General features: G+C 39.6%; 1 protein-coding gene across 2 annotated transcripts in view; it reads left to right on the top strand.

Moving 5' to 3' along the window:
* Positions 1 to 1,885, top strand: part of LOC121369120 (atrial natriuretic peptide receptor 1-like) — a 125,951-nt gene extending 124,066 nt beyond the window's left edge. For both annotated transcript variants that reach the window (XM_041493983.1, XM_041493984.1), the window contains exon 22: positions 433 to 1,885. In XM_041493983.1, the coding sequence (XP_041349917.1) occupies positions 433 to 513 (81 nt within the window). In that variant the 3' untranslated portion in view covers positions 514 to 1,885. The remainder of the gene's footprint in view (positions 1 to 432) is intronic.
* Positions 1,886 to 15,539: the final 13,654 nt, after the last annotated feature.

The raw sequence follows: 15,539 nt of genomic DNA, 5'->3' as shown, positions 1-15,539 counted from the left end.
TAAATTATGCCAGTCAAACTAAAAGCAAAACGTAACGTTTAATAACGAAATCGAAAAAAAGATGTATTTAAAACTAATTGCTATCAAAAGCAACATTGTCATGTTTAGTTTGCCACCAACAATGGCGAAATTGGTCTTGTTCTGTGTGTAAAAATGGAAAGTCCCAGTATTAGAAATAGGTGAGGTCAAACGCGGCAAATGTCTAATCGGCAAATCATTGAAATGCACGTATGATCGATATGTTCACAGTTTGATGAACACAGACAGACAGACAAACATTTTATTAAAGTCTCATCCAATATATACACAGTAAAGTACATACGAAACACTCTTAATAAGCACTATAAAGGCTTTATGGACTCATGAGAGACCAACAATAAATATGTTTATTTTCACTTTCACTTTTTATTTTCAAGTCTCTTTCTGTTTCAGGGTAAAGGGAAAGTGTGTACGTACTGGCTCCACGGAGAGAGACAATTATTAAAATACCCCGTCCATCCTAACAGGTCCTGACAGTAGTGGCCTGTAATCCACACCCTTACCATATCAAACCAACGCAAAGGTCAGAGGTATCACCCACAATACCGCGGTGTTATCCATAATATAACTGTTCAGTTCCACGTGATTACATTTCTGGGACTTGTGCTTCGATACGAACGTTATTTAGATTTCAGAACATGTATACATGGAACTGTCTGAGTTGAAGTCATTTGTCAAGGTGAGGTACTTAACTCTGGCACACTTTTTGTTTTTGAAAAACCGAGGAGAATGAAAAAACGCACTCTTCGAAATGTCGAGGAATGGAACATTTTGGATGGGAAAATCACATTTCTTAAAATTTCGAGGAAGAATGTTGAAGATGAGAAAATCACATTCATCATAATGAGGACGGGAAAATTGCACTCCTTAAAATGAGGACGAAAAATCACAATCTTCAAAATATTGAAGAGGAAAAAAATCACATGTTTTCAAATGAGGAGGAGGGGAAATCACACTCCTAAAAAATATTGATTGAGTGGAAGTACGGTTTGAGTCTCTCAGAAACTAAAGTCTGCCGTCAGTCGGCGCGGCTGTGGAAATAAGAAACGTCTCACAAGTGTCAAAATATTTACTAGTACAGGTTGCGATTCCTCGAACTAGTCTTCCAAGTGGCAGTCCTCTACAAACGGAGTAGGAAGATGCATCTCCCCAATGCTGGCAGTTCTTCTTTTAACGAAAAGTCCTCCCTACAAACGGAGTAGGAAAGATGTATCTACCTAGTGTCGGCAGTCCTCCTCAGTGCTGGCAGTCCTCCTTTTGACGAAAAACTGACAGTGACTCGTGTGATCAGTCATGACCTTATGATAACTTCCTTTTGACTCTGCCTTGTGCAGAGATACGATATTGAATGAATCATTAGAGGTGTGCAAGTATGAAGATACTTTTTTAGGCTGGACCAGTAGATGCAGTAGACATTTGGTCCAAGAAATTGCTGGAACGGTGAAAGATCGCGCTAGATATGTGGGGTAGGTGGGGTGGGGTATTTGTGTTTGATTAATTAATTCATTCCATGACTGTGTTATATATCGGGTTTATGTCCTGTGTTATGTATCGGGCTTATGTCCGGTGTTATATATCGGGCTTATGTCCCGAGTCCTGGCCATTCCCTTCCTTGTGAAGGAACACTTGAATAGTCTCCACTGATACAGACTTGTCGAAATACGAGACTCGGGTCTACCGAGACTACTAGTATTATAAGAATATCTCCATGACAATCTGAAAGACAACTGTGCTTAATTTATTTCATGAATTGTGTGTGTGGCAGTGTTATTTATTCATATCATCCACCTGAACTTTGTTTTAGTCAACAGCAAAAAACAACAACTTTATCTTAGTTTGTCAGATATTATTTATTGTATATATATGTGTATATATATGTATATATGTATATATATATATATATATATATATATATATATATATATATGTATATGTGTATGTGTATGTGTATGTGTATGTGTATGTATATGTATATGTATATGTATATGTATATGTATATGTATATGTATATGTATATGTATATGTATATATGTGTATGTGTATGTGTATGTGTATGTATATATATATATATATATATATATATATATATATATATATATATATATATATATATATATATATATATATATATTGTATATGTATATGTATATATATTGTATAAATTGGTCGCTTGTGATATATATCTTGTTGTCTGCATCAGTTTGATTATTGAAATATCGTGATCTCAGTTATACACTTTGATTAAAAATCATGTTGGAAATCCTCGGTTGTGTACACCTTTTCTCATGTTGGTTTGTTTTAAAATGTTATTCCTGTGATCTTTAAAAAAATAATCAACTTTGGTGACGTAGTGCTAGGGTCAGACTTTCAACTGTCCCGGCGGATTTGGACAACTCGACGGCCGCGTTGCCATGTCCACAACTCCTAACTTAATCGGTCGTAAGAGGTGTGTACGACGAGAATAGAGTTCTAAGCGTTCAGACTAGCAACTGAACAGCCGTAGAAGTCGTGAGATCGGAGAGATGGCCAACTTCGTCGTGACATTTGGTAGTCTGATCCTAACATAAGTTTCTGTAATCTCTATTGTTGAGAGTTTGGTAATTCGCGCTTTCAAAGAATACAATAGAAATACATTTCGATTAGCACGTCCAGTACGAGAACGCATCTCAAAGTTTGAGTCGCCCCCAGATAAGTGTTGACTACCAGTCCATCGGTGTGTTCAGGAGTGTGAGCGTTTGCGAACAACTAGACTGGTACCATCATGTTTTATCATATCACATTATTTTGATTAGGGACGGAAACCAGTCTATTGAGCGATCGCCTTAATAATCATGCCTCAGTCAATCATAGTCTCGTTTGATTCAGACGTTTGTCGAAACAAAAGGCTAAGAACATTATAAACACATACACACAAACACATACGTGCGAGCGCATACACACCCACCAAAACAAATCTAGGTGAAGCGAATAACATACGTGTAAAACGCACGACCGGTATAACTGCTAGTAGATGTTTAGTGACATAGGACCAGGTTGTACGTAATGTTTATCTCAGAAGGGAGCAGTGTACTTTATCTAGAGGTATTAAAGTGTAAATTTCTACAGTGTTTCTGTAAGATTTAAAACAATTATTATGGCATCAGGTTATTTCGCATACTTTGACAGCATTTTAGCAGAATCTTGACTGTCTTCACTTTGGAGATATATCCGACAATAGATGATTTGTTTTTTTGTTTTTTTTTGTTGTTTGTTGATGCATGAAAATGATTACTATTTGCAAATTTACTTTGTACAGTGACACTACAAAGAAAGAACACATACACATACACATACACACACACACACATATATATATATATATATATATATATATATATATATATATATATATATATATATATATATATATATATATATATATATATGCCTACACATATAGTCTAAAGAAATATAAAGAAAAAATATATGTTCAGAGGGACAGGTTCTCACTGTCATTCGCTAGTCGGTTTTTACAATAAACGTTACATGCATGTAACAGTCATAGAATGTTCGAAACAAGATAAATTGTTTCCGAGCGCTCATTCTCATTCGGAACTGTTGAGAATGGCGAGTGATCGCGGTCGCTCGCTGAAATGATTTTGCGCCTAACGTTATATGACAGACGATGCTGGTATTGGTCAATTTGTTCGCGATCGCTCAGCCTCCTGAACACGCCACTCGAGTACATATTTCCGACAATATAATTAAAATTAGCTCCACTGGTTAATTACCTGTGGATCAAACAACACCCCGTTGGTGCTCATGTCCAGCTGACCTTTCATTCGACCAATCAAAACCTTACTTACAAAATCATGCCAGTGATTTGAAAAGAATTTGAAAACATTCGGGATTATGCCGAGGGTATACGAAATGATTCGGGTGAATTACGTAGAATGCCGGAAACTAATTGCAATATAACATTTTATATAAAATTCGTTTCAAGACGGAAAAAAAAACGTGATGGTATAGCCATAAAATCTGTTTATACTAGTATACAATTCAGAGTTTATTACTGCACTGTTCTCCCTGTTTTTCAATGTTCAAATAGACCAACAAGTTTGTCTATTGCATAAATAGTCTCACCCGATATTTTTAGAATTTGTATGCTCCCGAATAACACTATAAAAGGCGAAGTGTAATTGGTCGATATTTAAATTGTTATTTATAGATGAAATGTCACCTGGACATGGGAGTCCACGCAATGCTGTTAGATCTACTGGTAGATCAGTAGAGCTAATTTTAATCAGATTGATATTTCCGAGTATTGTGGGTCAAGGACAGTCATGCTAGTGATATGTTCAGGAGGTCAAAATCTCACATTTGATGTATGGCACTGGAATAGGCTACTATTTTTAAATAGCGTAAAACAGCGCCATTTGTAGGTTGTTTATTTTCTGCAATATATTTGACTACCAATTGTTTGAAGGTAAAGATTTTATTACTGCGTTGCCAAAAGGTAAAACTGCAATTATTTCTGTCGAAATAGTTGCAAGTTTACCGTTTACCTTTGTCAGTAATTGGTGTAATGATCTAAAACGTCGACGACTAACGTACATCCGGGGTTTGATTTGTAGGCTAGGTTGAGGGGCTCCAAATGGAATGTGAGAAAAAAAATGTACTTATGACGGGTGACACCAGTGGTGCAGGATATGATCACCTATCGCGATCAGTTGATAGCATCACTGTTTTGACAGTGATTCATGAGTGCATGTCATCGTAGCTATACTTATTCCAATAAGCTCTGCCCTATGCTAGGTTTGATTTAGTAAACTAGTCTGGGAGTGGCAGTCTTCTGTTTTGAGCGGTGCCTGGAGGATGTATTATCTAGTAAACGATCTCCTCGGGAGTGGTGTTCCTCCTATAGACGAGGCACACTAAGTAGAGATTCGTGGCATCAACCATAATTTGACTCTGCATTGTGCAAAAATATGGTCTCGGTCGTGGATAACGGTTTCGTCGTTTAGATTCGTGTGATAACGCTGTACGTTGCCTTCTATTAAAGTTTCTTTCTTGGAATATTAATTTTGTCCATCTTGTGGTTTCCTTGTTGTCCTAACCTTGGTAGAAGCTCAAAGCCCAAACCACACCGAATCTGGATCTAGTGCTTGACCTGGGTCCGAGTCTGGGTCTGGGTCTGGGTCTAGATCTGGTGCTGGATCTGATGCTGGATCTGGTACTGGATCTGGTGCTGGATCTGGTGCTGGATTTGGATCTGGATGTGGATCTGGGCCTGGTGTTGGAGCTGGAGCTGGATCTGGATCTGGGGCTGGATCTGAGTCCGGATCTAGTGCTGTATCTGCATCTGGTACTTGATCTGGGGCTGGTACTTGATCTGGATCTGGATCTGGTGCTGGATCTGGAGCTGGATCTAGGTCAGGATCTCGTGCTGGATCTGGATCTGGGTCTGGATCTGGACCTGGGGAGTATGGTACCAGTGGAAACCAAAACGCCCTGAATCGAATGTGAACAAACACACTACGTCTTTGCTGGTACGATTTGCACATTTCTCGTTCCAGCCAGTGCACCACGACTGGTATATCAAGGGCCGTGGTATGTGCTATCCTGCCTGTGGGATGGTGCATATAAAAATCCCTTGCTACTAATGGAACAATGTAGCGTGTTTCCTCTCTAATTAAAAGCATGTGTCAAAATTTCCAAATGTTTGACATCCAATAGCCGATACTTAATAAATCAATGTGCTTAAGTGGTGTAGTTAAACAGCTTCAAATCTGGCCGTAGACGACATGGAAAATGCGCCGTATTTTGACGGTGCCAGAATGGAAAGTTAGAAGAATGTGTAAGTGATTATTAATTCAGAAATCTATGTTACATTATCAAATGTGAATACATTACTATTTCAAGCAAGGAACAAAGTTTCAGCCGAAAATACTACACAGTGTTGTTTGAGGACCATGGTTTGCCATGTTAAAGATGTGGTGGTATTTCTGACAAACACTATAGTACAGATATATATTATCGCAGACTGCCCAGTAAAGACAGTTTACTAGGGCAATGTTATCGTCGTCTGTGACTAAACATGTTATTTTCTTTCTGTTATCTAACAATAGACGCGAGCTATCAAAGAGTGCACAATCTATATTACACGTAAACAATCGGTCTAGTTTTTTAAACCACTGATGGAAAGGAAAAAGGTAACACGTGATAACTGAGATCAAGTGTACTGGTCTAGATTAAATTTGTTATCAAATACCAGGGGCGTAGGCTAGGGGGGGGGGGGGGTCGGGGGGTTCGGACGAAGCAAATGGTCCGCTTTCAGAACTAAAACATATAGCTTCATACATATGGAGTTTCTGGTGGTGCAAAAACAAAATAGAAAAATGTCCACTTGGTTCATATTCGAACCCACCCCCCACCCCCAGGTCCAGATCACGCTACGCCCCTGAAATACTATATGTCTAGTAGGGTCTCCACGAGTACTCGAGTACTCGGGCACGGGTCGAGTCTAGCAATACTCGAGTCCGTTCTCAGGACTCGAGTACCCATACAAGGTGGACTGCAATGATCAACTATAATACAATGGACAATGCAGGACAATAATTTCAGCAGTAGATCAACGATATAAGTTACACAATAATTATATGATCACATGTCATGTCATGTCATAGGGTTTTACGTGCACATTCAGAACAAGCTGTTGTAGCGCACGTCTGTCGTGGGCACAAGAGCCGGCCTTGGCCGGCTCCTCCGTCCATGACAGGAAAGGGGGGGGGGGAGGGAGAGAGGAGGGACCGCATGCACTGGCAGGTGCAAGGGAGCACCAGCAGCCCGATCAAATCGGTAGCAGGCAGGTGGGGGTGGTGGTGGTGCTATGGAATTTGAATGGAGCAGTTAAATGCCAAAGAGAAAAGGGTGCGCAATTTTGATTGAGGGAATTTGGCGCAATTTTGAACGGTCGGTCGAAAGGTAAATGGCCGAGCTAATATAGGTTTTGATATTAGTGAATCGAGAGTAGTTCGTTAATTTTAGACCTTTACGATGCTGTGGTGTCTCCCTAGGTTGCCCATAGGGCCCTTATAAAGGGCCTGACCGCTTCTGGTCGAGGCATCACCAAGTACCAAGTTATTACCAGCAGCAAGTATTGGGGGTTTGGGTGGGGGAGGCCGATATTCTTTTGTTCAGCTTCCCCCGGGTGCATTGCAATTGTGTACTCGGAACGGTATTCTTTTGTCCGGTTCCTTATTAGAGTACGTGCTGGGCCATTAAATGGGGGCGGGTGCATTGTTATCATTAGTCAATGCACCCTGTGTACTGATGCAGTGAGCGTGTAGTCTGTGTGTGAATCCTAGTTTTGTGTTAAGGTTGTACCTAATTGTCTTAAGTCCCTATTCTAGTGAGTTCAACGGTCATTCATGACAACCCATCCCCCTCCGTCCTTGTATAGCATTGAATACAATGACGGAGGAGGAGTTAAACTAGCCTAGCTATCTAATTTGAAGGGTTAAACCCTTATAGTGTAGGTATTGGTTTAAAAAGCCTAGTGCTTGGCATACTTAACTTTATTACCAATGCAATAAACGAAACTAACGGTGGCAAGTAGCAATTGTATACATATATGCACCAATCTAGGTATTTAGTTTGAAGAATTTTGATTCCCGCCCCCTAAATATAGGATTTTAGTAGGCTTACTTGGTTTGTCTTCAGGCTATCTGGATAGTTGGGTATCGGTTTTCCTGCATGTCTTTGCTTCTGGAACCCTAGTTGACTTACCTTAGTTAGCTAGGATGGAATGCATCAGTAATAAAAAAAATAAAAAAAATAAAAAAACATGGTGCGGGTGCAAAGACAAATTCGTGCAGTTTATTTACAGTTAGGTGTAGTGGGGTTCTATATGATCACGCGCTAGTTTCTCTTTTAAACTGGCCGTCCATCCATGATAACATGTACATGCAATACAATGGCATGATTTGGCATCCATGTTCAGCGCTGTAATTAAGATGCATAATGTTATTTAACTGTATTCCTTAATCTCATCATCATCTAGTGTAAGTGTCGGGTATTCGGGTCCGGGTCGAGTTTGACCCTCGAGTACTCGAGTCCAATATTTTACTTTATTCCTTAATCTTATCATCATCTAGTGTAAGTGTCGGGTACTCGGGTCCGGGTCGAGTTTGACCCTCGAGTACTCGAGTCCAATATTGTGGAGGCCCTAGTGTCTAGACTATAGTTATATCTCAATAAAATATAGAGATGTAATGTCGGATTGAATGTCGGATTAAATGTTGGATTGAATGTCTGTACTGTGGGATTGACTACAAGTAATACTGTTAACCTTCTGATACTGTGGATGAGTTTGTTTTGTTTAACGACATCACCAGATCACATTGATTCATTAATCATATCGGCTATTGGATGTCAAACATATGGTCATTTTGATACAGTCATAGAGAGGAAACCCGCTACTTTTTTTCGATTAGTAGCAAGGGATATCCCACAGACAGGATAGCACATAACACGGCCTTTGGGATACCAGTTGTGGTGCACTGGCTGGAACGAGAAACAGCTAAATGGACTCACTGACGGGGATCGATCCTAGATCGACCGCGCATCAGGCGGGTGCTTTACCACTGGGCTACATCTCGCCCGATACTGTGGATGAAGGTTTTAGTCGCAGTCAGTAGTTATTGTTTCTATTTATGAGTCCTTATTTTTCTCCATGAGTATATATATGGTTGCAAATGGTTTTCCGCCTATTTCTGCCAGTATACACTTTCGTTTTTTATTTTATGTACAGGGTTGGTGATTCTGCTGGTGAATCTCTTCGTCTCTTAGAACACCACCAACCCTGTTGCAATTCACCAATTGCTGAATACTATGTATTGTATTGACTTCGAACCAAGTCTTTGACAGTGTCGTTCTTGACTAAGGTTAATTGTTGATGTCCCCTTTGGGTGGGAAGGTTTAGATCGTGCACTGTCAAATACCTTGTGAATTGGTGCAGTTTGGGTTCGAGTCCTGCCAATATACACTTTGTGTTTTTATTATGAGAATTAAACCTTATAGAAACAAATTGTTCAATGTTTTGTTTCATTTTGTTGTTCACTATTCTTATTGTATCGAATGGGGTGTGGATTTTCTGTAGGAGTAGTGGGTGGGTCAGGGCATGTGTACCCCAAACAATAACGCCGAGGGTATATAATAGAGATGATGATTGTTTATGACGAAGGAACGAAATCTCTCTCTCTCTCTCTCTCTCTCTCTCTCTCTCTCTCTCTCTCTCTCTCTCTCTCTCTCTCTCTCTCCTCTATCTATCTATTTATCCATCTCTCTCTCTCTTCTCTCTCTCTCTCTCTCTCTCTCTCTCTCTCTCTCTCTCTTTCTCTCTCTGTCTCTCTCTCACACACACACACACACACACTCACTGACACACACACACACACGATTGTTTTTTAGGGGTTGGACTTTTTTAATATTTCTTTTCCGATTACTATACAGCTTCATAATGCATTATTTGATTTATTCGATGTTTTCGTACATTATATCTAGGCAAAAATATGTTGTCCATATTTGATTGTTCTTAAGGAGTTAGGAGATGTACTTGCGTTATAACAGTTAATAATTATTAATATGTAGTCTGGGATGCTGTAGCTACTGTATTTCAACATTTATACTATAATATAAGATGTAAATCAAAGGTAAATACAAAAAGATGAAATATTATTAATAAAACAAAGTGTAGCCAGCTGTGAAATGGTCAATAGTTAAAGTTCGTTTTGGTTAACAACACCACTAGAGCACATTGATTTATGAATCATCGACTATTGGATGTCAAACATTTGGTAATTTTGACCAAGTCTAAGAGAGGAAACCCGCTATTTTTTCCATTAGTAGCCAGAGATATTTTATATGCACCATCCCACAGACATGATAGCACATACCACGGCCTTTGATATACCAGTCGTGGTCCATTGGCTGGAACGTCTTGCCATACAAAGCCAGGATCTACCCTATGACTTCGTCAATGGGTCCAGCCAGTGCCCAACACCTGGCAAAACAAACGCTATGGTATTTACTATCCTGTCTTTAGGATGCTGCATATAAACGATTCCTTGCTGCTAATCGTAAAAAGTAGATCATTGCCTTGCGGCACCGGGTTTCCTCTCTCATTATCTGTGTGATAATTAATCATATGTCTGACGCCATATAATCATATGTCTGACGCCATATGATTATATGTCTGACGCCATATGATGTGTTGAGTGCGTTGCTAAATAAAGCAGCCTTTCCTTCCTCCCCGTAAATGGGCCTATTGTGCTATTTCTCCTTCCAGCCAGTGCACCACGACTGGTACGTCAAAGGCCGTGGTATGTGCTATCCTGTCTATGGGATGGTGATAAAAGATCCCTTGCTTGTAATCGAAAAGAGTAACCCATGAAGTGGCGACAGCGGGTTTCCGTCACAATATATGTGGTCCTTAACCATATGTCCGACGCCATATAACCGTAAATAAAATGTGTTGAGTGCGTCGTTAAATAAAACGTTTCCTTCTTTCCTTTCTTTCCTTCCTACCTACTATCGTCGTCTGTGCATTCGCCCAATGACCATATCACATACGCTGGTGACATGACCCATTGACACCACACATACATGCACACATAGCTCACACATAGCACACACACACACACACACACACACACACACACACACACACACACACACACACACACACACACACACACACACACACACACACACACACACACACATAGCACACACACACACACACACACACACACACACACACACAGCACACACACACACACACACACAAACTCCTCACACACCCAAACAACAATGGACACACACACACACACACACACACACACACAGCACACACACACACACACACAAACTCCTCACACACCCCAAACACACACACACACACACACACACACACACACGGACACACACACATGGACACACTCCTCACACACCCCAAACAGCACACACACACACCACACACACCACACACACACACACACTCCTCACACACCCCAAACAGCACACACACACACCACACACACCACACACACACACACACACTCCTCACACACCCCAAACAGCACACACACACACACACACACACACACACACACACACACACACACACAAACTCCTCACACACCCCAAACAGCACACACACACACGCACACACACACACACACACACACACAGCACACACACAGCACATACTAATAACAATCATGAGACCATAGTGAAATAACTGACGATAGTTGCGATTATATTAATGAGAGATAACTTGCCGATTAGTGGTGAAAAAGACACGAAATCTGACGAAATGTCTTTACCTTTCAGAGCCACTATTTTAAACATTAGCAACAGCCACCTGTCTATACCTATCTTTTTCTATGAAAAATATTAGATTTTTGTATGAAAAAGAATAGAGATTGTTGGTTCCAGAAAGTGAATGTAGCGAGACATTTTCGAAAACTGATATATTTCTAAAAATATTACCAGGATTTATCAAATCACTTTCCTTCTTTGCATATTTCAAATATAGAACCAACACTCTGTGACTCTGTGAAGACTGTTTTGGTTTTTTATCATACGATGTGCATCAATTACCAGAACAATACTCCCCAGACAGTACGACTACCGTAAAAACCAGCATGCGACGAATATTGTTTTGGATTCTCTCCATCTCTTTTAGGGGTGGGACGCAGCCCAGTGGTAAAGCGCTCGCTTGTTGTGCGATCGATCCCCGCCGGTTGACCTACTGGGCTATTTCTCGTTTCAGCCCGTGCACCAAGACTGCTGGTAAATCAAAGGCCGTGGTATGTGCTATCCTGTCTGTGGGGTGGTGAATATACAAGATCCCTTGCTACTAATGGGGACAAAAAATGTAGCGGTTTTCCTCTCTAAGACTATACGTCAGAATTACCAAATGTCTGACTTCTATTAAATCAATGTGCTGATCAAAGGCCGTGGTTTGTGCTATCCTGTATGTGGGATAATGTATATAAACGACCCCCTACTGCTTATAGAAAAATGTAGCGGGTTTCCTCTCTAAGACTATAAGTCAGAATTACCAAATGTTTGACATCCAATAGCCGATGAATATTAAATCAATTTGCTCTGGTGGTGTCGTTAAACAAAACAAACTTTAAGTTTTCAGTTACCAGAATGGCATAATATGTTTTCGATACGATAAGCAAAAAATTTAAATATAATAAAAACAATACTTCGTACATACAATACTACTTTACCTTTCTCAAGTCATATTAGTTTATTGTGAAAAACAGTGATAATTTCCCATGAACGCCAAGTTTTCCTCCAAAAACACTAGCTGCTAAGTCGTACAGGTGTTTCCACTATATTTTCACAAACGTCATATGTTTTCGATAGTTTCATTGGCTGTCTATTTTTGTCCTTGTTATGGCAGTGAAGGGTCTATACTACGTGTAATAATTTACATTAAAATCTAAATCTTCATTTGAAAATAAAATCATAAAATGTTTGTAACTTGTAAAAAATACTGAATAAATTTCAAACCAATAGACAGTGTTCACTGAAAACATATTTACATTATGTTTTCGTCATAGGCTAATGTCTAATCCTCTTGTTATACGTATCAACGACACCAAAATTCAGATTGTCACCTTAAGTACTCTAACAGAGGTACATCACTATATATTTTCAAAAAATCTAATTCCACCAAACCATCTTTATTTGTAGTAAATGTAAATGCACATGTAAACATTCCCCCACCAGAAATTACCGAAAGAACTTTGCTGTGAATGACATAAGAGGTAACCCAACCAGCCTTCCATAAATTTTATTGTTCAGTGTAATGATCACGTGGTATATCGTCTAACTTTGGCAGGTCAGATGTCAGTGTTGCAGACGATAACTTTGCAGGGATTTGTGATACCTGGATTTCGCTATGTGAGGCATTTCATTAGTACCAAAATATTGCATTACGAAAAACTGATAACATGCACACTATTTATGGTATTACAATTAAAACATAAAGTTGTCAGCTTGACTTGAAGCATTTTTAATATTATGAGGAAAATGACACTTCGTTGTTTCTGTTCAGGCTGATAATGACGTAATATTTCGCATAATCTCGCGATACATGCAGTTACAAACAAAGTATCGGAAACATATCGTCGCGTGAGAGCTAAAAGGTCGTAAGTGGCAGATACGACCTAAAACGTATTTTTTTTATATTCAGAATTGCTATCCCCTATTACATATTGTCACAAAAAATCGTAGCTATCTTTCTAATTGCATCGCTTATACAGAAGGATTTAAATGGTCGTAAGTGAATCACAGATACCAATTTGCACGAAAATAGACGTAACTGACACATACGACTTTCCTCCAATTTGCTTGCTGTCCATTATGTGAACACGATTGATCGTGTGTGGTAGATACACCCTTTTTAAATACAGTTCGTTATATAATTATGTCCGACATATGTCGTATGTGCCAAATACGACACGTATGTATTCTTTGTTATCGGTTTGTGATAGAAATTACAAATGCGAAGTACAATAGAGCATACATTATGTCAATATTTTTATGTGCTTGAATCCTAAAACTAATATGACTTTTGTCTTTGTGAGAGCCCGGTCTATTTAAGAAAAACATTTGGTACTGCATGCAACGAATTATTTGGCAACAGACAAGAATGGTGTCTCTATATATATAAATAGGAATTGCAGTAACATTAATGTTTGTATCGTTTGCTATTTTACAATAAACATATTTTTGGTAAATTTTCTAGAAAAACAAATATCTGTTTTGAAATGTTTTTAATTGAAGCAAAGTTTCCAACATGTAATTTGTATCTGTAGATACAATTTTAATTCTTAATAATGTTGTATGTGGCATATACGACCAAAGTGCAAGCATAATCACATTAGTTTTGGATGTATTTAATTGTATGTTACGGCGATCAAGTTCCGTCTTTCAGCTGCCATTGAAGATCTATAGGATTGCCCTACATGTAGGCATTATGGATTAATATTGCACATACAAACGCAATTGTAAGTTATCCAGGACAAAGTCCAGTAACAGAAGACAGTGCAATCAGACGTAAGGTTAAAAGGCGAATAAAGTGAATGTGGCCTCAACGTAAACGATAGCAAGATCTATGAATTGTCAACACAGTAAAACCTGAAGAGATAACTGAACACGATAGAACCTGGAGAGATCACTGAACACACAACAGAACCTGGAAATATCACTGGACTCACAACAAAACCTGGCGAGATCACCGAACACAACAGAACCTAGATAGATCACTGAACACGCAACAGAACCTGGAAATATCACTGGACTCACAACAGAACATGGAGAGATCACAGAACACAAAATAGAACCTGGAGAGATCACTGAACACACAACAGAACCTGGAGAGACCACTGGACACATAACAGAACCTGGAGAGATCACTGAACACAGAATAGATCTTGGAGAGATCACTGGACACATAACAGAACTCAGAGAGATCACCAAATACACAACAAAACCAGGAGTGTGCACTGAACACACAACAGAACCCGGAGAGTACACCCATCACACAACATAACGTGGAAAGATCACTGGACACACAACAGAACCTGGAGAGATCACTGAACACACAATAGAACCTGGAGAGATTACTGGACACACAACAGAACGTGGAGAGATCACTGAACACACACTAGACCTTGGAGAGATCAGTGGACACACAACGGAACCTGGAGAGATCGCTGAACACGCAATATAACCTGGAGAGATCACTGGACACAACAGAACCCGAAGAGATCACCAAATACACAGAAAAAACAGGAGTGTGCACTGAACACACAACAGAACCCGTAGAGTACACCCAATGCACAGCAGACGTTGTAGGTGTTACTGTTCACTCAATATAACCTGGAGAGAATCCTGCATACTCAACAGGTAGACACAGTATAGTGTTCACTACTTCTGGACTTGATATTCAGTACACACCCTCATTGGAAATGTAAACTCTAACCAATAAGCTGCTAAACATAGTTTCTTCATTAAGGATACCAGCTTCAGTTTGCTTAACTATTCTGGTTTGTCTGTTGCACTAGCTGATAAACCAGGTATTCATGAAACTAGTGAAGTACACCCTGAGGCAGCAGAACCAGGAACTATCTGCAAAAGGACTCCCATGGCTCAAAGAACACGGAAAGAACACTGCACACAACATGACATCAGCTTTTCTGATGACTCATCAGGAACGAATACTTGCCTAGAAAAAGAGGTTTTGTGTGGACAAGTCGTCTGATTCTGATGCACCATCATCAAACAACGAACATGGAGCATTACCACCACAGTGTTTCTGCCAGAAAGAAATTTTGAGGTATGGCTCTATGGAATTGAATGCAACCACAGTCAACAGGTGTGTGTGTGTGGGGGGGGGGGGGGGGGGTCCTCTTTCAGAAAGAAAATGGGTTACG

This window comes from Gigantopelta aegis, chromosome 3, assembly GCF_016097555.1.
Source record: "Gigantopelta aegis isolate Gae_Host chromosome 3, Gae_host_genome, whole genome shotgun sequence".
In the NCBI taxonomy this organism is placed as follows: Eukaryota; Metazoa; Mollusca; class Gastropoda; order Neomphalida; family Peltospiridae; genus Gigantopelta; species Gigantopelta aegis.
The sequence above is the reverse complement of the archived record's forward strand: the minus strand, read 5'-3'. Positions and strand labels throughout refer to the sequence as shown.